At 62.2% G+C, this 21,821-nt stretch overlaps 3 protein-coding genes across 6 annotated transcripts; 1 reads left to right on the forward strand and 2 right to left on the reverse strand.

Annotated features, from left to right (window-relative positions):
- Positions 1-732: 732 nt before the first annotated feature.
- Positions 733-5,444, reverse strand: SHE (Src homology 2 domain containing E). Of its 2 annotated transcripts, none has more exons than XM_069795626.1 (6): positions 4,385-5,444; positions 3,581-3,707; positions 2,656-2,769; positions 1,901-2,051; positions 1,658-1,777; positions 733-1,248 (listed from the first exon to the last, which is right to left on the reverse strand). In XM_069795626.1, the coding sequence occupies exons 1-6, from the start codon at positions 4,778-4,780 to the stop codon at positions 1,062-1,064; spliced, it is 1,095 nt and encodes a 364-aa protein (XP_069651727.1). In that variant the 5' UTR covers positions 4,781-5,444; the 3' UTR covers positions 733-1,061. The 2 variants fall into 2 exon arrangements, with proteins under 2 accessions (XP_069651727.1, XP_069651726.1); XM_069795625.1 differs by having other exon boundaries at positions 2,461-2,769; positions 4,385-5,443.
- A 3,157-nt stretch (positions 5,445-8,601) lies between these two features.
- On the reverse strand, positions 8,602-17,270 carry UBE2Q1 (ubiquitin conjugating enzyme E2 Q1). 2 transcript variants are annotated; one of them, XM_069795634.1, is made up of 13 exons: positions 16,897-17,267; positions 15,452-15,556; positions 15,004-15,108; positions 14,615-14,665; positions 12,357-12,497; positions 11,692-11,776; positions 11,158-11,218; positions 10,525-10,615; positions 10,365-10,423; positions 10,030-10,078; positions 9,689-9,784; positions 9,459-9,525; positions 8,602-9,027 (listed from the first exon to the last, which is right to left on the reverse strand). In XM_069795634.1, the coding sequence occupies exons 1-13, from the start codon at positions 17,179-17,181 to the stop codon at positions 8,996-8,998; spliced, it is 1,227 nt and encodes a 408-aa protein (XP_069651735.1). In that variant the 5' UTR covers positions 17,182-17,267; the 3' UTR covers positions 8,602-8,995. The 2 variants fall into 2 exon arrangements, with proteins under 2 accessions (XP_069651735.1, XP_069651736.1); XM_069795635.1 differs by lacking the exons at positions 9,459-9,525; positions 9,689-9,784 and having other exon boundaries at positions 16,897-17,270.
- A 234-nt stretch (positions 17,271-17,504) lies between these two features.
- Positions 17,505-21,638, forward strand: CHRNB2 (cholinergic receptor nicotinic beta 2 subunit). 2 transcript variants are annotated; one of them, XM_069795607.1, is made up of 6 exons: positions 17,505-18,121; positions 18,793-18,938; positions 19,050-19,094; positions 19,419-19,528; positions 19,703-20,603; positions 21,303-21,638. In XM_069795607.1, exons 1-6 carry the CDS (start codon positions 18,079-18,081, stop codon positions 21,471-21,473), a joined length of 1,416 nt encoding a protein of 471 aa, XP_069651708.1. In that variant the 5' UTR covers positions 17,505-18,078; the 3' UTR covers positions 21,474-21,638. The 2 variants fall into 2 exon arrangements, with proteins under 2 accessions (XP_069651708.1, XP_069651707.1); XM_069795606.1 differs by having other exon boundaries at positions 17,507-18,121; positions 19,643-20,603.
- The last annotated feature ends 183 nt before the right edge of the window (positions 21,639-21,821 follow it).

Consider the following 21,821-nt stretch of genomic DNA (forward strand, 5'->3'; position numbering starts at 1 on the left):
AGGTTATGCAACGCCCTGGGGAGCTGCAGCTGCACCCAGGCAGGAAACCGCAGGGCAAGGGGAGCGGGTGCCCAGGCACCCTGGGGACGCCACATTCCCCCCCGCCCCAGCCGGCCCCACTCTATAAAAAGCCCGGCAGGATGCAGATGTGTGGGTTGGGGCAGCCCCAGTATCCCTGCCCCCCAAAAGCAGGGTGGCTTCTGCCAGCATCAGTCTGGGGTTGAGTTACCTGCTTCCGCTCTCCCAAGCAGGCAGGTGACCCCTGGGGAGGCAGGGGGGGGAGGCGAGGGGCTGCATCCCGAGGTCAGACCGGATGGGCCCCCAGCCCCAAAAACCTGCCCTGGTTTCAGGCAGCACCACGGCCTCGCTGCCAGCAGAGCAGAGCCTGGCAGCCAGGTCCCAGGTGGGGAAGTGGCTGGGTGTCTTGCTGCACGCTCCACAGCACCCACATCCTGGGCACCTGCCTGTCCTGGCACCCTCAGGGCCCCAATCCCTGCACCTCTGCAGACCCCAACACCATCCCTTCCCCATTGCAGCCACCAGCCCCAATCCTCCCCCATCCCTTCCCCACTGCAGTCCCCAGCCCCAATCCTGCCCCATCCCTTCCCCCATTGCAGCCCCCAGCCCCAGTCCTGCCCCATCCCTTCCCCCATTGCAGCCCCCAGCCCCAGTCCTGCCCCATCCCTTCCCCCATTGCAGCCCCCAGCCCACCTCCCAGGACCACCTGCCTCCTCTCAGCCAACAAGTTTATTTTACTACTTCATTACACATCCCAATCTTGCTGCGTCCCCCTGCCCCCAGTGCTGGAGGCAGCCCTGCAGCGGGTTGGCTCCGGCGCAGGGTGGGCAGAATCCGTCCCAGCAAAAGGGCAGCTCAGCCCTGCCGGAGTCCAGTGGCAGGCAGTGGCCACCAGGCAGGAGTGGGGTCCCTGCAGGGCTGGAGATGTGACTGAGGGGTCCTCCACTGGACCCTTCCTGTGGCAATTGCCAGGGCTGGACCCTGCCCCATGCCCCGGGGCCAGGGGTCACAGGCCACTCGGGGGGGGGGGGCATTAGTGAGTGCTAATGCAGCTTGCAGTGGACGGGGTGCAGCAGGGCCATGTGCTCAGCTCCTTTGAAGGGCAGCTTCTCAGTAGAGTAGTAGTGCACGACCTCGGGGATGCTGGCGAAGACGCCGCTGGCCTGGCTGAGCGTGTACTTGTTGTCCTTGGTCCGGGCCACAATGATGTGGACGCAGCCCTGGCTGGTCCTGGGCGAGCGGCGGACGTCAGTGGTGCCGCCAGCCCCTGGCGCCCACCCGCCCGCCCAGCGGCCACAGCCGCATCCACCCCTGTTTGTTCCCGTCCCACTCCGATTGTTTCGGCTCCAGGGGCTCCGCTTCCTCAGGAAGGAAACGCCACCAGCGCTCCCGACAATGCGCCAGGGAGGGGGACACGCCATCCCCCCCCCGCCCCAGCACAGCGCCAGGATGCCTGGGTCCCCCCAACTGGTTGGGGGGGGGGTGCCATCCCCTGGGATGTGGGTGCTTCCACCCCATCAGGGCTCTGGTGTGAACAACGGGGAGGGGTGCTCCTGCCACAGCATCCCTCCAGGGTGGGACCCCTCCCTCCCCGGGGCCAGGACCCCCACCACCACTCCACAGCTGCTATGCCACTCACTTGAGTGCGATGGAGTACTTGCCGCTGCCAGTCTCGCTGGTGCGCACCAGGTAGCCGGCCTCCCGGCACGCCTGCAGCCGGCTCTCTGCCTCGGCCCGCGTGATGGCCCCATGGTACCAGCTGTGGGGGGACGCCAAGGGGACGCTAAGTGGTGGCAAAGCACCAGTCACGCCCCCCTCAACCCACTTCCCCCCCGCCTTTTCCCACCCCAGCTGCCGCATGTGGCTTGGCCTTGTAACTCACGGCTGCTTCTCCAGTGCCAGGGCAGGGTCCACCCGCTCCCCGTCACCATGTTCAGCACCCGCCGGCTTCAGCATCTTCGGGGTCCAGCTCTTCTGGCGTAGGTGCTGCCATGGCACCTCCTCCTTGGGACGCTCTGAGCCCTCGAACTGGACTGGGGGAGGAGGGAATGAGATATAAGCCCCCTCCATGCTACCTCCATCCCCATCCCTAGCTCTGACTCTCCCCAGCACCATCCCCAGCCCTAGGCCCACCCCCTTCCCCAGCCTCATTCCATCTATGTCCCCATCTCCATCTAGTCCAACCCTCCCTGCCGTGAGCAGGGACATCTCCCACTCAATCAGGTTGCTCAGAGCCCCATCCAACTGGACCTCAAATGTCTCCAGCAATGGGGCATCGACCACCTCTCTGGGCACTCTGTGCCAGTGCCTCATCACCCACAGCATAAAAAATTTCTTCCTTATATCTAATCTAAATCTTCCCTCTTTTAGTTTAAAACCCTTAGTCCTAGCACTACAGGCCCTACTAAAAAGTCTGTCCCCATCCCCGTCCCCATCCCCTACCTGACAGTGCTTTGACGATCTGCTCCTTCTTCCACTCCCAGGGCTGCTCGTACTCGCCCGCCGGGCGCTCATCATTCTCAGGCAGGCGCCCGTCCCCGGCCCTTGCCCTGCGCTCTGGGGTCCCCCCGGCCACCCCCTCCCCGGGCTCATAAGGGGTGTCGTAGAGCTGTGGCCCCTTCCCCGTTGCCTCCTTGCCTGCCGGCCACTTGGCTGGCTCTGGCTTGCCACCCCCCTCCCCAGGCTCGCCAGGACTGTCCAGCAGCAGGATGGCTTTGACCAGGGGGTCCTTGGAGCCCCGACGGCGGATTTCTGCAGGGAAGAGGGATGGTGGGTCAGGGAGGGGGCTGTGTCCCCCTGAGATACCCCTTCCCAACTCTGGTGCTTGGGTAGGGATGTGCACCAGGGACCCCATGCCGGGGACACCCCATTGGGAACAGGCTTGGGAGGAGCCGGAGCAGGAAGGGGCCCATCCTCATGGCGCCTGGCCTGCTGTTGCAGCCCCGAAGCTGCCGGTGCCGTGGGCACAGAAACATGCCGGTGGGGCCGGCCAGGGTCCGCAGCGGCAGGATGCTACACCCTGCACTGAAGCTTGGCCCTGCGGGAGGCCACCCCAAGGGGCTCACACCCCTCCCAGCCCCCTGCTTCGCCCCATGGCGCCAGGCTCCACCAAACAGCCTGGGCTGCCCCGCACGGAAAAAAACCATCAGCAGCAAATCTTTTATTTCCAGCTTCCGGCCAAGTCAGTTCCTGTTGTTCTGGCCAGCTGGGCGGCTGCCGCGCCGGCCGGGGGATCGCTGGCTGGGGGGCACGGCTGCGTGGGACCCTCAGGGGTGCTGTGTGTATCCTCCAGGACAGCTGGAGAGCATTGAGGGCTTTGCATGAGCCCCATGCACCCATTGGGTGATGGCAGCAGGTCACGGCACCGGGCAAGGGGCAGGCGGGCACGGGTCAGCGTCCGGCCTCGCGCCCACTTCTTATCTGGCCCTGCGCAGCCGCAGGAAGCGGCGAGCGGCTTTCCTGTTCCCGGAGCCTCCCTCGCCATGCGGCTCCGGGGACAGCCGTTCACTCCCGGCTGGGGAGCAGTGTTAGCCGCATTGCCGTGGCATGGCATGGCACGTACCTGTGATCATCTGCTGGGCATCGTACGGCTCCATATAGCCATCATTCTCCCCCAGGCGCTCAGCATCCCGCTGCCCCTTGGTACGCTTGGCATCGTAGGGGTCGGCGTAGTCCTCCAGGATGATGACCTAGGGAGGGGACAGGCACCATCAGCCTCAGGGGGCTGCCAGCGGTCCCGTCAGGTGTCCCACCAGGTGTGACGGTGGTGGTGGAGTGGGAGAGGGTGGTGGGGATGCCACTGGCGCAGCACCAGGCAGGGGACAGGGATACTGGAGTCCCCGGGGCAGGATGGCAGCTCATCTGGGGTAGATGGAGCAATGCCACAACCCCATGAGGGTGCACCCGGTGGCACCTTTGGGTGGGGGCAGAGCCCATCCCTATGCACCCCGCAGTGGGGAGGAGCCTGGGGGGGGGACTCGGGGACCCTTTTGGGTGACACCGCCCCCCCCACCCCCGACTGGCTCCCAGCCACCCTGGGGCTGTGTGGGGGTGAAAGTCCGGCTTCCCAGAAAAGCTTTACGTCAGCCTTTGTTTAACCAGCGGCAAAGTACCGGGGTCAGGGTGGGATAAGAGACAGCGGGATGCGGCAAGGGGGCCTGGCGAGCGCTCCCCCCCCCCCGCAGATGAAGGGCGATCAGGATGAAGGGAGCTTTGAACAGGATTTGAAGGCACCAGAGCCGGGCGCGATGAAAGGCCGGGGTTAGCTGGGCTAATGAGCCGGAGCCCAAAGCGGTTAAAGCTGTGGGTGCCACGCGCTCCCCCCCTCCCCCCCCAGCCCCCTTCTCCTCTCCGGTCCCCCTCTTACCGTCTCTGTCTTGGGGGTCTTCCCCTTGTCCTGCTCAGGGGCAGGGAGGCCAGTGGGCAGGGGGCCGGGGTACCCCTTCCCGTTCTTCTCGTGAGCCTCCACCTTGATGAGGCGGTTGATGTAGGTGCTGCAGGTTTTGGGGGGTCCCTCTGGCGTGCCCCCCTCCACTCGTGAGTTCTTCCGCATCTTCCCGGTGGCGGCCTGAAGCAAACCCTGCAGGTTGTCCCGTGACAGCCGCCCACCCCCCTCCTTGCCACCCCCCGGGCCGGGCCGGCAGCCCCCCAACTCGGCGGCCGAATTCTTGCGGCTCTTGCCCAGGCTACCGCTGCCCGGCCGAGCCCTCTCTGAAACCGTCTTCAGGTTGGAGGGGAACTCCTTAAACCACTTGGCCGCCATGGGACTGGGGAGGAGCAGGGTGCCAGGGCCCCCCCGGGGCTCCCCGCCACCCCACGGCCGCCCCACCGGCTCAGGGCTGGCTCAGCCCGGGGGCACGGGGCAGCCCGGCTCCCCCCAGCCCTGGGAGCGGGACCCTCGGCGGCCAGGGGCCAGCCCTGGGAGGGGAATACGGGCAGGGGGGGGTCCGGGGCCTTCGCCCCCGACGTGGGTGGGGGGGCTCCAGGCGTCCTTCGCCCCCGCGGGGACGGCTGGCGGGTCCCCAGGGGTGCCGGTGCCCGCGTCCCGGGGAGGGGACCCTGTCTCCCCGGGGGTCCCTGGCCCCGGGGAAGGGTCCCAGGGGGGGGCGGGGGGCCGGGGTGTCTGCTCCAGCGATGGGACGAGTCGGGGGGTCTCGCCGGGCGTGCGGGGGGGTCCGGCCGGGGCAGCCCCGGGGCGGCTCCGAGGGTCCTCTGGCCCCGGGGAAGGGGCCCGGGGGGTCTCTCCGTGCTCCGAGGTGGGGGGAGGGGGGGATCCGGCCGGGGCCGGCCAGCCGGGGGGTCCCGTCGCGGCTCCTCGGCGGGGCCCGTCTCCGGGGGGCGGCGAGGCTGCAGGGGGGAGTCAGGCCGGCCCGGGGGGCCCCATGCGGCGGCGGCGGCGGGACGGGACGGGACGGAGCCGGAGGGGCCGGCGGTCCCCGCCCAGATCCGGAGGGGGCGGCCCCGGGGGGACGGCGCGGCACCGGCCGGGCGGGCGGCCACCGGCCCTGGCAGCCTCCGGGAGTCCCGGCCCCGTCCTCCCCGGGCCGATGTCTCTGGCCGGCGGCTGCCCTGGGCTGCGTGGTCCCCGAGAGCGGCGGGGCAGGGGGGGTGTCCCGTCCGGTGAGGCTGGGACACCTCGGGACCCTGCCCAGCTGATGGGACGAGGTGTCTTGACCCTGGACATGGACCCCACGCACAGACCCTGTGTGTGGCTCCCACTCAGAGACCCCCCCCAAGCCAGCCCCCATACACAGACCCCCTGCACAAACCCTGTGCATGGACCCCCCCATGTATGGCACCTGTGCACAGGCGCACCCCCCCACACACACACCCCGTGCAAGGACCCCATGTACGGATCCCCCCCCCACACCCATGCACAGCCCGATGAGAGGGAGGGCACGGTCCTGGTGCGCTCGTTGCCGCCGCGGCTGCGGTTCCCACCACACCAGCGAAGACCTACTTCTGCTGGCTGCACCGAGACCTCGCCGGAAAACCCCAGCTGAGCCCAGCCATCTGGCTTCCTGCCGGGCTGGCAGCTAGGCTGTGGGGTGCCCCTACCCACCCGTGTGCAACAGCACAACAGAAAGGGATGGGGATGGGGTTTTGCAGGTAAAGATGCTCCCCCAGGACAGGGCTGCCCTGGTTTGGGGCAGGACACGAGTTCCTCCTGTTTGCAGGGGCTGGAGAACATCCCAGGGACCAGCCAGCTCCTACCCATGGGGGTTCCTGCTGCTGTGAGGGGGCACTGGGAGAATGGAGCCTGACTCGGCAGGGATGGCTGGTCCCCAGCACTGCGCCCCACCCCATCCAGGTGCTGGGCAGCCTTGAGCAGCGGTGCAGGATTGCCAGCAGCGCCATAGGAAGTGGTGGCAATTTCCTCACCAGTGCTGCGGTGGCAAGGTGCTGCTGCTAGGCTGGCGCTCAAACTGGCGGTGGGATATTGGCTGGCTTCAGCTTCGCCTTCTTGAGGCCAAGGAAAACTCCGTGCCTGCACCAGTAAACTCGGGTGCTAGCTTGGTGAAAGGTGCTGGTTCGTTTTCTTTCTTTGGCAGATTTAAATACTCCCTCTTAATCTTCCCGGGGGCTTCAACAGCAGGGCAGAAGCGCAGGCAGCACCGTCTCAGTGGCTTTGTGCTGCGGCAGCATTCCCTGTGGCGCGCCATCCATACGTCTCCTTTGGGAAGTCTCTCTCTCCCTGTCCCCGTTCCCTCCCAGCTCCCGCAGGGAAAGGCTGTGGGAGTGTCTCCGGCAGCGGTGACAGATGGCACAGCACACCTGCTTTCCCGAGAAGCCAAAACAAGAGCTGAGCCAGCATGGTGGTGATGAGCGCTGAGCTCATCTCAGAGCAGGATGGATGACGGATCCTGACGCTCGGGTGGGTGAGAACAGACGGGACAGGCAGACGCCTGCCAGACACCAGCTCGTGCTGTTCCTGCCATGCTTCTAGCCTCAACGCCTGCCAGGTCAGCATCCAAGTGACAGAGGGTCCTGCAGGGCCCTGTTCAATTCTCCCACTCATCCTGGCCCAGAAAGCCACCAGGATTCAGGAGTGCACATGCCATGAGCTCTCCCAACCACCTCAGTATACCCAAACCCAACCCCATCACTGGGGTCAGCAGGTGCAGCCCCCACCTCACCAAACAGCAACACCACAAGCTTTTTAAACCTTCATTAAACCATCTTACCCCCCCTCTCCAGCACGTTCCTTGGGGCTGATTTAAAGAGGGGAGTGGAGTGTGGCTGCCTCCTTCCCCCCAACCGGCACCAGGAGCAGGGCTGGGGAGGGTCCAGGACCCTGCTGGATGCTGGTCCAGGGCAGAGGAGCAGAGCACAGGGCAGGGCAGAGCTGCTCAGCATCACAAACCCTCCTGTCCTTCAGCAAAGCACTTAAAAATAATCCCGGGCCGAGGCCAGAGCCACTCCTGCAGCAAGCACAGAGCAGCCACCAGTAATCCCTCTCCTACAGCACCTTTTTATTCCAAGGCTTGGAGCAGGACAATGCCTAAAGAGGGGAACAGCTGCCTGAGGAGATAATGGACTTCTTCTGAGGCCCTTTGATTTTCTAATAACTTTTATTCAAACACAGTGAATTAATACTGATGGTCCAGCTTTGACACTAATGAGTCAGCTATGCCCTCCAGCCAAGAACACAGCACCAGAAGTTAGAAGAGCTCCAACACCCACATCCTTCCAGCAGCCTCAGGCCAGAGCAGCAGGGATTTGAGCAAGGAACAGGGACTGAAGCAACAGGGCATGACTGCAGCAATACCTTTCACCAAGGGCCAGGGCTCAGCCCTGTGGCACTGACCTAAGCAGGAATGATGGCTTGAGAAGGAAAAATAAAATAAAACCCTACAGAACCAGACCCCTTGCTACAGGAGCAAGTCCTGGGCAGGGATGACAGCAGCACTCACATCCAGCACTGCCCACACTCCCCTGCACTCAGCAGCTTTCATGCATAGCACAGCAATTACAGGTACAAGGGACTCAGCCACCTTCTCTCTTCTCCACATGTGGTTAGTGGGGAGAGACAGGGCAAAGGAGCCAAGCCTCCACTCATCTCTTACCGCTTGGCAAGACAGGACATGGAGAAGTTTGAGGTGAGAGCCGGCAGCCCTGGGGTACACCCACAAACCCCTCATCCACAGCAGGACACAGGAAAGCCTTCCAGATCTTCCCCTCTCCATTTCCAGAGGTGTAAGTTTGCAGGTTATAAAGAAAAGTCTGTTCTTGCTCTAGGGGAGAGAGGTCAGAAGCCCTGCTCCCTTGTTGGAAAAAAAAAACAAAACCAAACCAAAACAAACCAACGTTTTCTGGTTTTCTTCTTCCAAGGCAGCTGTTCCAGACCCTCCTGCGTGGCTTGTCCTGGGGCTTTGCAGCCAACACCAAGAGGCCTGGGCCATTCCTATGCCCTGACCTCCAGCACAGCCCCTCGGCTCCATCCACCAACCCACCACAGGCTGAAGATGCAGCGTGGCACAGCCACTGCAAATGAGTTTGCTTCGTGCTGCTGCCAGCGCAGGGTACGATCCACCCAAGAGCAGGTTGGGGGGGGGGGGGCGGGGAAGTAATCAGACCAGCATCTTCAAATTAACAAACTGTAATTTTTCTCCAAAGATACATTTTCCATACACATCCATCATACACTGTAACAAAAAAAAGCAGTGTACATGAAATAAGAAAATAAATTAAATCCATAGCATAGGTAAGGAGGACGCTCTAGACTGGAGTAGAGTCAAAAGTTTCCAGCGATACAAGAGGCTCAAAAGTTTGTTTTAACAAGAATGCCTGCTAGCAAGGGTCCAGCAAGTGTTTTAGGTCAGTCCAACTGCTTACACAGTTTTATTTAGAGTTTTTAACAGCCATTATTGTCCTGCAACAGGCAAAGCTATTACATCCTGGGAGAAAGCCAAGAGGCATCGTTTAGATCCAAGTAGAGCATCCAGAAGATAATCAGATTGGTCCTGCAGCATCCATGCTAGCCGTCCTCCTTGGGCGGTGTGTACCAGCCTGAAACAAGAAGAGAGATCTGTGAGGGATGAAGCTGCATGGGGAACACAAACCTACACCTGGAAATGCACAGCTGGAAAAGCTGCGGAAAGCACCAGTGCAAGCACGCTATGTCCCACTTCCAAAGGGCCACAACTCCCAGATTACTGGGAGGCTTTCTCTCTGGGTTACTTCCTGACACCACCCGGACAAGGATGCGCTGTCTCTAGTTATAGCTGAAGGAGTCCAGCACTGACCAGTGGGGAAGGGCAGAGGGATGCTGCAGCCCCACACTCTGTGTTAGACAGCGGCTGCCACTGCCGGCTCTCATCTTGCTCCAGGTAATCTCTTCACTTGCGGCAGAAAAAAACTCAAGCAGCTCGCCTGCACACTCAGCCTAGGGGAGCCCGGACCAGCAAGAGGAAATGCACACCGTCTCCCTCAGCCCTTACCATTCTTCTCGTGGATCTGAACCAGGGACTTGTAGGACTGCTGTGCTCTTGTCAGGCTGTACTGATTCTGCAAGGGAAGACAGGGTGACCATCAGTTCAGCTAGAACCCAGTACGAGCCATCCCACGTCTTCCCTATCCGAACCAAGCTGCCAGAGCTGGTTGTCCGCTCATCTGCCTCCATCCCACTACCAACCACTCCTCGAGTTCTCTTACACTGACTGGGCCCTACCTTATTGGCTCCAAATTGTACTCGCGCTTTCCCTTTCACCAGAGTTGCGCTGATCTGCATAATCACCGACTCGATGGAGTACGCGCTGCTCCAGCCCTGAGAGACAGAGCGCAACAAAGTGAGGCCAGCGTGGACAGGACCCCCACTCAGGGGTTGCATTTCCCCACAGCAACGAAAGGGTTCCCCTTCCCGAGTCTCGCACAGGCATTGCAAAGCCATGCCAGGCAGCTACCAGCCAGGGGAACAGGCAGGATTTGGCTGCCAGCAGGCCCGAGCAGCAGGAATACAAAGCGTGGCAGACAGCAGCAGCTACCCAGGTCCACGTACCAGCCAGTACCTACCTGTTTTGTAAGTAGCTCCATGCAGATGGCACCGCCACCCAGAACATACCTTGGGGAAGGAATTGGGCAAAGTTATGTCAGAGACAGACACTGCCTCACCCATCTGCTCCTCCAGAGATGAATCATTTTGTCAGAGTAGATCTCAGATGGAAAAATGCACCAAAAAAAACCCACCAAAACCCACCACCTCATCTGTGTTTCCCAGGAGAGCTACTTTTGCAGTATCAGGGAGATAACAGGACTGGGCAGTGCTGGATAAACTCCTTGTGAAAAAACTGTTGCAGGAAGCAGTGCTGGAGACCTCAGCAAGCAGAGACAGGCAAACAGTTACTTACCCCCCTGACAGCACCGGTGACACGACCCTTACGAACGGTGGATCAAAAGGAAAGTTATCCTGGAACAAGAGAAGGGAAGCAAAGCCATTGAGAAACGTCTTCTCTGATGACTCACTGAGGCAGGCGTATCTCGAGGAGGGGGAGGTATGGGAAGCCTTACTTTAAAGGAGAAGTTTAGGAGGATGAAATCTGTTCCTTCTTTCTCTTTGAGGATCTGGAGATCATTGTGCAAAGCGCTGTCCTCGTCAACCCTGCCGAAGGAAAACCCCAGAGGGTCACAGTCAAGGTCATGCACCTTAAGTTGGCCACGCTCACTGCCACCAAACCCCAGAGCTACCGTACCTGCACAACCTGGCTGCCACGTGGGCCCTCAGGTTCTCACCCAGAGGGCAGCGACAGCATGGGCTGTCAGCATTCTGCTCCCGGTTTGCAGAGAAGACCATCACACCCTTTTTGCATGCTGCCAGCTTAAAAATAAAGACTGCCTGGCCCAAGGAAAAGGCAGCACTGGTGTCTGGAGGGTGTGAAAGCTCGGGGTTTTGTCTGATGCACCTCTTCCAGGACTCTAGGAACAGCAGACAGACTTGCAGAGCCCTCAGATTATCTCACGTTTCTCTGGAGATGTCATCTCCTTTCTGATGTGGAGACAGCAAGCAAGCTGCCCGAGAGAGGCTAACCCAAGGTCTGCCAGGTGCTCCCCTGCCCTGCTCACTTCCCCTCTGGCTCATAGGGACATTTTGGTCCCACCACCAAGATCCACCACAGTTGCATTATCCCAAGCTATGCCACCTACTTCAGGAGTTTGACGTTCCAATCGTACAGGCTGTCGTTCACTAGTTCAACTGCATAGTATCCTGCAAGGCAGAGAAGAGGTGTGTCACTACAGGGACAGACTGAACAGGGGGTCAAGCCACCACGCAGATTTCAAATTCCCTTGGCCCTGCAGCACAACCCCAGCCTGGCACAGACACCTCCCACCCCCCCCCGGAAAGGAGCACTTATCCAGAAGGACCATCCTGAGGGCAGCGGTTTTCCTACGACTGCTCTTTCCCAAGTCCTTTGGCTTGGGAAAAGGGTAAGAGCACCATCACCCTCAAAGCCAGATAATCATCCCACCCACAGCACACTCCTCACTTCCATCCAGCACTGGCAGGGAACAGAGATGATAAAGCAGTTTTGCTTGCTCTTGACAGAGCCACAGTCACTGAAGGCTCTCCAGCTGAGAAGAGCAGAAAAGCTCTAAGGCCCATTAGGTGCCACCCAGAACAACGAGGAAAACCCTGGCACAAACAGCAGCCCCTTCCCTCGAGCTCCCCGCAGTACTTACCGCCCTTGAAACTTGGTGATCGGTAAATATCCCTGAGCTCCTTCATTAGCCGGTCGGTGGCCTGCACAGACCCAGACACTGCACCCTACAAGGAATTTGGGAGGAGGGAAGTTGCATGTTACACTGCACCCACCATGGCCATTGCTTTACGAGGCCAACACCTGAGCTAGAACTCCCGTCCAGCCTCTAAACTAGACCTTACCATGTCCCCCACCTCTCAGTCTTCCCCTTTCCCCCTACAGCAACTTCCCTTGCCCCAAATACGCCACCCCAGGCAGTGCAGCTGCAGCAGAAACGCCTCCGTGCCCTCTCAACTGTGTAAGAATCTGAGCCCAGGAGTATAAAAGCACAACCCACCAGCCATCTCCACAGCCCAAAGTAGGGTGCAGCTCCTGGGAGCAGAGGGGAACCCCAGATCTCACTGGCAGGAAGGCTGCCCCACATAGCACCAATGCCTCAGGGCACCCGAGGCCCACACTTACTTCCCTGAGCTGCACAGGCAGTTCACAGACTTCTCTGCATCAGCCATGACAGCCCCTGAGAGCCACTGCTGTACCTTTGGCCAGAGACAGCCCCTTTGATTTAGGGCTAGCAGGTGCCTCCATCGCTCTCACCCTTGGGTCCCTCTGCTTCCCCAACCCGCCATCCCGCCGGGTGACACGTACATTTAAGTAATCTTGCCTCTGGTTCTTTTTTATTTTCTCTAAAATGGCCAGGTTTTCCTTCCCAATGCCTTCGTCCTCTGTCTTCTTCCCATCTGCCGGCTCTTCCTCTTTCATCTCATAGTGGTCCAAGTCCTCAGTGTCCTGGGAAAGGGAGAGGAGAACTGGTAGAGACAAGTCTTCACTCCTCCCTGCTGGAAGTACTGTGGACAGAAGCTGCCCTAAACCAGGAAGAATTCCCAGTGCAACTCTCCAGTTGTCTCAACTCTCCACAGTAAGTCCCAAGCCCTGATGCAAGGCACAAAAGTGGCGGAAGACGCAAGGCCTGGGCATGCTCAGTGAACAAACTTCAGCCACTGGGCCCCTGCCGCCCTCCCATAACAAAGCCAGCAGGCAGAGCGGCACACTTCCCCTTCCAGAATTAAATTGGGCTCATACAGGCTCTTTGTTTGCCGGATTCTTCCCTGCCAGCTCTCACGCCTGTTTATAATTAGCCATTAATCTTATATATGCTCCCCAATGAGCCCCATGCAATTGAAGGGCACTTGAATCTCAGCACGCACGTGGCTCAAACAGCCCCGTGCCACATTTCTGGATGGCTGGAACAACTTGCAGACACTTGGCACAGTGCTGCTGGGCTGCGTTGTTTCCCCTTCATGAGCAAAAAAACTAACACAAACACAGGTCACTGGCATGTGAAGGAGACCCTCACACAAAAAATTCAGTGGCGCAGGATGTTTTCCCCTCAAAAAGATGTGACGTTTCACAGTGTGTCTGGAGTCTCCTTGTAAATCAGCTCAGCCCCGCCCTGCACAGCACACCCCTGACGCTCTCCCTAACCCCAGCAGAGGCTCTGCCCCTCATCCCTTTCCACAACACTCATCGGGCTGATGTGTACAAGACCCCAGTGTTAATAACCAGTAAAAACCAGTCGCAGCAATCGGGGGCCACTGCAGAGATCTCTTGCCATGCACAGTGACTACTGCACTCAGGGTTCAGCTACCCAGAAGCTGCCTGCAAATGGCTGTGGGTACACACAGCTCCAGGGCTGGTATTAATTCCTCTGAACAAGTGTTTACTTCGGCCTCTCCAAGCTAGCTACTGCTATTCTGGATGAGCAGCATTTTTGGAAAGGCTTTGACATTTTTAGACTGTCACATAGGAGAATAGATCCTCCTAGAAAATCCCTCGAGTGGATTAACCTGCATAATGCATCTCTGCACCAGGGCACGGCTCTGCTGCTCTGCTCTTCTGACAGCCCAGCAAATCCAACTGCTCAGCAAGAAACCTTTGCTCTAAGTGAAAGCGTTGTCCCTGAACAACGATGCATGGTGTTAGCAGAAAGCATGAGCGGGAACACTCAGTTTCCAAGGATTTCTTTCCAGTCCACAGGAGCGGGAGGACTCACAGACCACAAATTTGCCACAAAGCAGCAAGTTTGCAGATATGCAAGGTTACACTGGTACCAGTTTAAGCCTCCTCATTTTCTCTGGGGACCATGGTGAACGACATCCTTGATTTAGCAAGCTATTAACTTTGCAAAAACCCCAACAACTGCCAGGCATGCTGCTGCTAAGTGACCTGCCCCCAGATTCTGCAGTGCTGCTGACTTGGTGCCCATGCCTCTCACACCCCAGAAGCGTGCGAGGCATCACTAAACGTCACCATGGAGATTCAAGATTATTCCACCCACTTCTAGAGATCTCTAAACCGCAAACCAAACAACCAAAGCCTGTGGGTTTTGCAGCATGATATTCTCAGCCTGCAGTGAAGTATGGTTGACTCTGCCACTCCTGCCAATTAGCTCGCTCACATGCTCAGCCATCCTACCTAATCCTCTCTGTGGGAGTTCCATTTTCATGGTGTGATTTCCCTGCCAGCAATGGCAACCCGGAAATCCCACCGCTCGTGTGTAAATTTCAGGCTCTAGAGCACAGCAGCGTGAGCTGAGAGAGAAATTGTCCAAGGGGCTCCACTCTCAGCTTATCTGCATGCCTTTGGAGGCCATGGCTATGCCTCTCAGCTGCTGCGGTCCCCTGTGGTTTGTGAACACATCACTCCCATCCATGGCTCAGGACCTGGGTCCCCAGCAGCAAAACACTAAGAACAATCTAGCCTTCGAGCCAAACAGCAGGCTCTTCCCTGTCTGGACTCCACGAGCTCCTCCCAGACACAATCCCTGTGCCCTCGCACCTTTCAGCAGGCATCTCCCTGTGCTCAGCTCTCCGGTGTACTTCCTCATACGGCGAGGCGGCACTTACCTCTGGCATCTCTTCATCTTCCTCTTCAGAGGACACCTCTTCCTGTGTGCTCTGCAGGGACAAAAGGACAGAGACGAAGATTGCACTGTCAGCTTCCTGTGGCAAGGCTCTCCCGCCTTCCCAGACCCTTCTGAGGCAAGGTTAAACAGGGATTTACAAGCAGAACCAAGTTAAAAGCAGAGTGAAGCCAAGAACCTTTACAGGAAACTACACCAGAGGCCCAACAGAGCAGGATGGCATCACCCAGGACAGGAATCCACCCCAGGGAGAAGAGATGAACACCTCGCCTGCTGCATTCCTCCTTCAGGGATTAGGAAGCCTCAGCCTCTAAAGCAAACTCCAGGGAACTCGTTTTATGAGCTTAAAAAGTCTCCTCCCGAGTCACTCACCTGTTCTGCCGGCAGAGGCTGGTCCAGCATTTCAACATCTGGATGTTGGGGGAGGTTGTAGAGTTTGCACAGGTCAGAGATTATTCGCTTCAGGTGCTGCAAAAGCTGTCCAGAAATGAGACAAGCGTCAGAGAATTGCAGAGACCCATACGCCAAGCTAAGCGTCAGCTTAACTGCCACACTTTCCCTCACAAATGAGCGAGCAAAGGCCCAGAGGCTGCCCCTTCCTGCTCCAAGCAGCAGTGGGCATGGGGGAAAAAAAAAAAATCACACCCCAGCATCAAATTCAAAAGAAGACAGAACCGCTCATCCCATATTTCCTGAACCCTTATGAGACCAGACATACCCCCTGCCTCAGGTGGTTGGAGGCACGCAGCAAGGATTTTACCCTCCCGAAGCAGCCAGCCTCTCCCCACCTCTCCCCTCTCCCCACGCAGTGTCCCCTCACCAGCGTGTTTCCTTTCCTGACTTCCACCAGCCTCTCCAGGATAGCTGCCAGGTTCGGATCGTCCGACTCCACAGACCATATCGGGGGAACAGCTGGATAAGACTCCTGGAGAGAAGGAGAAGGTGATGTTTGTGCTGCTGCAACTGCTTCTGTCCCACCAACGCAGCTGGCAGGGAACAGAGCAGCGAACCAGGCAGGACAGGGAGCTGCAGCCCCACATCTCCCACAAACACATCCCTCCAGACTGCAGAGATCAGCAGAACGGCCCACAAGTGACTGCATCCACCCTCCAGGCTAATGCCGAGGCCAAGGGCAAAACAAACCCTCGCTCCAACCACGCTGTTGTGGCTCAGCACTGTGCCACTTCCCCCCAGCCCAAGGGAGTGGGGTGGAAGATGGAGGGTGGTGACGCTTTGGCCACCCCTTTGGTCTCCAGGGCCCTTGGGTGTTTTATGCTGCCCTGCAGGCCTCTTGCCTTGCCAGCTCTGGACCAGAAGTGCTGCAGGAGAAGAATCAGGCGTGCATGACCCAACAGCACCCGCGCAGGGGCAGATGCCAAGTAGGCACCTTTAATCCAGGGCAAAGCTGCTGACAGCCTTTGACAATGCTCCCAAGTTGCCCCTCTGGAAAATCACTGACACCGGCCCTGTTCAGCATCCGCACCGGGGGCTTTCCACACTCTGCCACTCCTCGTCTGGAGCTGCAACCCCAGCTGTAACTCACCACGAGAGATGGGATCTGTGCCCCATTGCAAACCTACCCTCAATCAGGATCCCCTAAAACCCAGGTGAGGATGAGCCACAGCAGATGCGAAGAGCCCGACAATGCTGAGGCCACAATTACCCCCTCCTCCAGGCACCACCGGTCAGGGCCACCTGGGAAGCCCCCCCCCCCCAAAAAAAAGCCCGGGCCAAGCAGGGAAAAGGGGTGCACATAGAGTCTCGCACAGGGGAGGAAGGAGCCATCAGGACAGCAAGAGCAGCCCATGTTCCCCCCGGCGCTGCCTGTGCCCACCGGTCGGACATGAAGGCTCCGGGGTTTGCTGTCCTGGTAAGGGAAGCTCCATGGAGCTCGGGGCCCGAGCGCGGGCTGCATCCCACGCACAGGGTCCCGGGGAAGGTGGGGGACCAGAGGCAGCTCCCCCCGTGGCCACGTGAGCCCGGCCTCAGTCCCCCCCGTGCCCCGCGGCCAGCCCCGGCCACCCCGGGGGACGGCGGGGCCCGGGCCCAGCTCGCCCCAAGGCGCATGGGCCGGGCCGTGCCGGGCCGGTCCCCGCAACGCCGCCGAGTTCCAACGGGCCGCGGTCGCCCAATGGCCGGCAGCCCCGGTCCCCGCTTCGGTCGGCTCCCCGAGGCGGGTCGGTGTGGCCTCTCGGTCCCAAGACCGCTCCCGCCGGTGCCCCCTCACCCCGCCGCAGCGGGCCGGTGCCCTCCCTCGGGCCTCACCGTGATGTTGCAGTGGATGCGGACGGGCCCCGGCGGCGGCCCCCGGGAACCGGAGGCACCGGCGCGGGCTCCGGCCCCCGGGACGAACTCGCAGCTGATCTCGTCGGGGCAGGCGCTGCCGATGCGGAACCGCTCGTGGCCCCGGTGGAAGATGGACTCGAGCAGCCGCAGCTCCCGCCTCAGGAGCCGCCCGGCGGGGGCCGCCGCCACCTCGGCCCCGCTCCGCCCGGGCCCCCCCGCCGCCGCCTGCGACCCCGCCGCCTCCTCCGGCCCCGCCCGCTGCATCTTCCCATGGAGGGACCCACTCCGCCGCCGCCGCCGCCGCAGCCCCCGGAGCCGGCCCAAGATGGCGGCGGGACGGCCCCACTCTCCGGAAGTGACCCCTCCCGTCGCCAGCGGAAGGGGCGGGGCCTCAACCGCCGGAAGCGGTCGCGGAACCGGGCGAGGCGCCGCCGAGCCGGAAGTGACGCCTGGGAGGCGCTCCGGAAAGTGAGGGGGCGGGGCGAACGGGAAGGACGAGCCCCGCCCCTGGTCGGGAGGGGTCACGTGTGGGTCACGTGGTGGCCTGGGGCTGGGGGGCACCGGCGGGGGGGGGCGGGGCACGAGAGGCACCGGCGGGGGGCGGGGTGGCACGGTGGGGGCTGGAGCCCTGGGGGGGGTGAACGGTCCCTGAGGTCCGGGGGGGGGTGCCGCGGCCCGAGACACCCTCCCCCGTGTGTGGCGGGGCCGGGGGGGGCGCCGGGGCCCGGGATCTGCCTCGGAGCTTCCCCCCCACCCCCACCCCGGCCTCCGCTCCCCCCTCGGTTCCCGCCCCGAGGCTCCCCCGCCCCGCTGGGACCGTGCAGGGACTGGGGGCGGCGGGGGCTGGACCCCGCTGGTGCGTAGAGTCGTGGGAGCCCCCCTCCCCGCGGTGCCCCCTGCTCCACCGGTGTCCCCGGGGCGCGGCGGGGCGGAGGCGGGGGCGGCCCCGGGGCCGCTGACGGCGGCGGTGACGGCGACGGAGCGGGGAGCGCGGGGCGGCCCCGGCGCAGCGCCCGGCACCGCCTCCCGCCCGGGGCCGCCCCGCCCGGGCCGCCGCCGCCGGCTCCAGCACCGCGGAGAGCGCGGGCAGCACCGGGGACAGCGCCCGGGCAGCGGCACCGGCAGCGGCACCGGCAGCGGCACCGGCAGCGGGCCGCCCCCATGGCGCTGCTTCGCGTCCTCTGCCTCCTCGCCGCCCTCAGACGTAAGTACCGGGAGCCCGGGGCGGGGGGGGGGGGGGGGGCGGGCACCGGCACCGGCGGGGAGGGGAGCGGGTCGGTCCCTGGGGCTGCGCCTGTTGCACAGGACCCTCCGCCGTCGCCCCGGTACCGACCCCGCACAGGACCGGCATGGACCTGGTACCGGCCCCGCTGCGGTGCTGGTACCCCCCGCTGTGGTGCTGGTGCCCCCCGCTGTCCCGGCCCGGCGGTGGTCCCGGTGCTCCCTGCCCCCCCCCCCGCTCCGGGGCACCGCGGCACCGCCGGGCCCGGGGGCTCCGGCTGCCCGAACCGCTCGGCCGGGGCGGTGCCGGGGGGCAGGCAGGGACAGGCAGGGACGGGCGGGGGGGACACCCAGCTGCAGTCTCGCCGTCCGGCAGCACCGGGGCTGCAGGCCCTGCCCCCACTCTCCCGCAGCTGCTCCTTCCCAGGCACCGAAGCCCCCCAGGCCCCCCCCCACCCCCCCAAACCCCCCTGCCCTGGGAGCAGCCTGCACGCGGCTGTGACACCCTCAATCCCCGCACCCGCCCTCGAGCTGCCAGGCCCAGACCCCCAGGGTGGGCACAGGCTCAGCCCTGGGGAGGTGTGTGGGGGGGTCTGGATGCTCCCGGGGAACCCTGGCCGCCACCGTGGGGCTCAGCCTCCTGCTGCGCCCCAGGGAGCCTGGGCACGGACACGGAGGAGCGGCTGGTTGAGTATCTGCTGGACCCCGCGCGCTACAACAAGCTGATCCGGCCGGCGACCAACGGCTCCGAGCTGGTGACCGTGCAGCTGATGGTGTCGCTGGCGCAGCTCATCAGCGTGGTGAGTTGGCCGGGGCTCTGCTCCCCCATCCACTGGGAAAGGGAGGGGGCCCTGCAGCCTTCCCCCCCCCTCCCTGGCACACCAAGTAACCAGCCCCCGTTCTCTCCACAGCACGAACGGGAGCAAATCATGACCACCAATGTCTGGCTGACGCAGGTGGGAGCCCTGCACTCCGCCATGGCCCCGGGACCCCCCGTGTCCACCCTGCCCTGCATCCCCCCTGCACCCTGCCCTGCACCTCCCCTGCACCCTGCCCCGGGGCCCTCCATACACCCTCTGTGGGACCCCCATGTCCACCCAGTCCTGACCCCCTGCCCGCCCCACTATATACCCTGTGTGGGACCCCCATATCCACCCTGACCTGACTGCCCCCCCATCCCAGTCCCCCCATACACCCTGTGTGGGACCCCCATGCCCACCCTGCCCTGAGCCCACCCCTACCCACGGCCGGCTGAGCTGAGCCTGCCTGCCCACCCACAGGAGTGGGAAGACTACCGCCTCACCTGGAAGCCGGAGGATTTTGACAACATGAAGAAAGTCCGCCTGCCCTCCAAGCACATCTGGCTGCCTGATGTGGTGCTCTACAACAAGTAGGTGGTTTTCTTGGGGGGGCTGTGTGTGCCCCAGCCCCACCCAGGGCTCAGGGCGGTGCCGTTGCACAGCTGGGGCAGGGCCAGGGCTGATGGCACATCCCTTCACCCCAGTGCTGATGGGATGTACGAGGTCTCCTTCTACTCCAATGCGGTGATCTCCTACGATGGCAGCATCTTCTGGCTGCCGCCGGCCATCTACAAGAGTGCATGCAAGATCGAGGTGAAGCACTTCCCCTTCGACCAGCAGAACTGCACCATGAAGTTCCGCTCCTGGACCTATGACCGCACCGAGATCGACCTGGTGCTGAAGAGCGAGGTGGCCAGCCTGGATGACTTCACGCCCAGTGGCGAGTGGGACATCGTGGCACTGCCGGGACGCCGCAATGAGAATCCCGATGACTCCACCTACGTGGACATCACCTACGACTTCATCATCCGGCGCAAGCCGCTCTTCTACACCATCAACCTCATCATCCCCTGCATTCTCATCACCTCCCTGGCCATCCTTGTCTTCTACCTCCCGTCCGACTGCGGCGAGAAGATGACGCTCTGCATCTCCGTCCTGCTCGCCCTCACCGTCTTCCTGCTGCTCATCTCCAAGATTGTGCCACCCACGTCACTGGACGTGCCACTAGTGGGCAAGTACCTTATGTTCACCATGGTGCTGGTAACCTTCTCCATCGTCACCAGCGTCTGCGTCCTCAATGTGCACCACCGCTCACCCACCACGCACACCATGCCACCTTGGGTCCGCACCCTCTTCCTCCGCAAGCTCCCGGCACTGCTCTTCATGAAGCAGCCGCGGCAGAACTGTGCACGCCAGCGCCTGCGCCAGCGCCGGCACACCCAGGAGCGCGCCGCCACCGCCACCCTCTTCCTCCAGGCTGGTGCCCGCGCCTGCACCTGCTACGCCAACCCTGGCACTGCCAAGGCTGAGGGGCTCAATGGCTACCGGGAGCAGCAGGGGCAGGCGCCAGCCCCTGCGGCTGGCTGCGCCTGCGGGCTGGAAGAGGCGGTGGACGGCGTGCGCTTCATCGCCGACCACATGCGCAGCGAGGACGACGACCAGAGTGTGAGTCAGGGCAAGGGCGGGCAGCACGCGGTGGGGCGGGCAGGGCTGCGAGCAGGGCTGCTGGGGGTGGGCAGGGCTGTGGGGTACAGGCAGGGCTGCAGGATGCAGGCAGGGCTGCTGTTGGAGGGGGCAGGGCTGTGGGGTGCAGGCAGGGCTGTGATGTGCATATATAGCTGTAGGGTGCAGAGCATTTGCTGGTGCACAGCTGCTTCCCAGGAAGGGACATGCACAGGCACCAAGGGGATCCCTGCCCAGCCTCATGCCTGGGGACCCCCTGCAACCCCTGCCTGGGCCCCTGACCCACTGCTGCAGCCCCAACCCAGAGCAGTTGCTCTGGAAACCCAGGAGGCTCCTGGGAGGCCTGACCCTGTGGGGGACTGTGAGGCTGCAGGTTTTGGCAGAGCCGGCCCCAGATGGGGCTGCAGGGCCAGGGAATGCTGCCCGCTGCCCCCAGTTCAGCTCACTAGGGAGATAAGTTTCCCGGGCTTGGTGGTCTGGCTAGCAGTGGGGGGAACGAGCTCCGCGGGGCTCATGGTGGGCTGGCAGGCAGCCCCAGGAGCTGCAGTGCTGAGGGAGCAGATTTGGAGCTCTGTGGACCGCTGAGCTCTCAGTCCAGCTGCCTGCCGGGAGCGGCACAGGCAGCACTGGGTGATGCTGGAGGCCTCGGCCCCACCTGGCATCTCTTCTGGCCCCACACAGGTGAGCGAGGACTGGAAGTACGTGGCCATGGTCATCGACCGTCTCTTCTTATGGATCTTCGTCTTCGTCTGTGTCTTCGGCACCGTCGGCATGTTTCTCCAGCCCCTCTTCCAGAACTACGCCACCAACTCCCTGCTGCAGCTCGGCCAGGGCACCCCCACCTCCAAATAGCACCCAGGTGGTCGCCCGCCCTCCCCGCCGGCCCCAGGGACAGCGAGGGACCCTGAGCTCCGCACCCTCTCCCAGCCACCAAGCCAGGGGCCAGCCGGTCCCAGGGCCAGAGCTGGGTGCTGGGCTCCAGGCAGCCTCTGCAAACCAATAAATACTCACACAGGAGGGGGCTGGTTCAATTTAGTGTCATTTCATCCTGCACCACTCCCCACAGGCAGGAGGGAGTAGGATGCAGCTGGGGCTGGGGTGGGCTCTGGCTCCCTATGACCAAGGGAAAAAGCCAGGGAATAATTGGCTCTGGAGGAGCAAAATCCCAATAGCCGAAGGAGGGAGCACAGCAGCATGAAA

Source organism: Haliaeetus albicilla, chromosome 10 (genome assembly GCF_947461875.1).
Source record: "Haliaeetus albicilla chromosome 10, bHalAlb1.1, whole genome shotgun sequence".
Classification (NCBI taxonomy): domain Eukaryota; kingdom Metazoa; phylum Chordata; class Aves; order Accipitriformes; family Accipitridae; genus Haliaeetus; species Haliaeetus albicilla.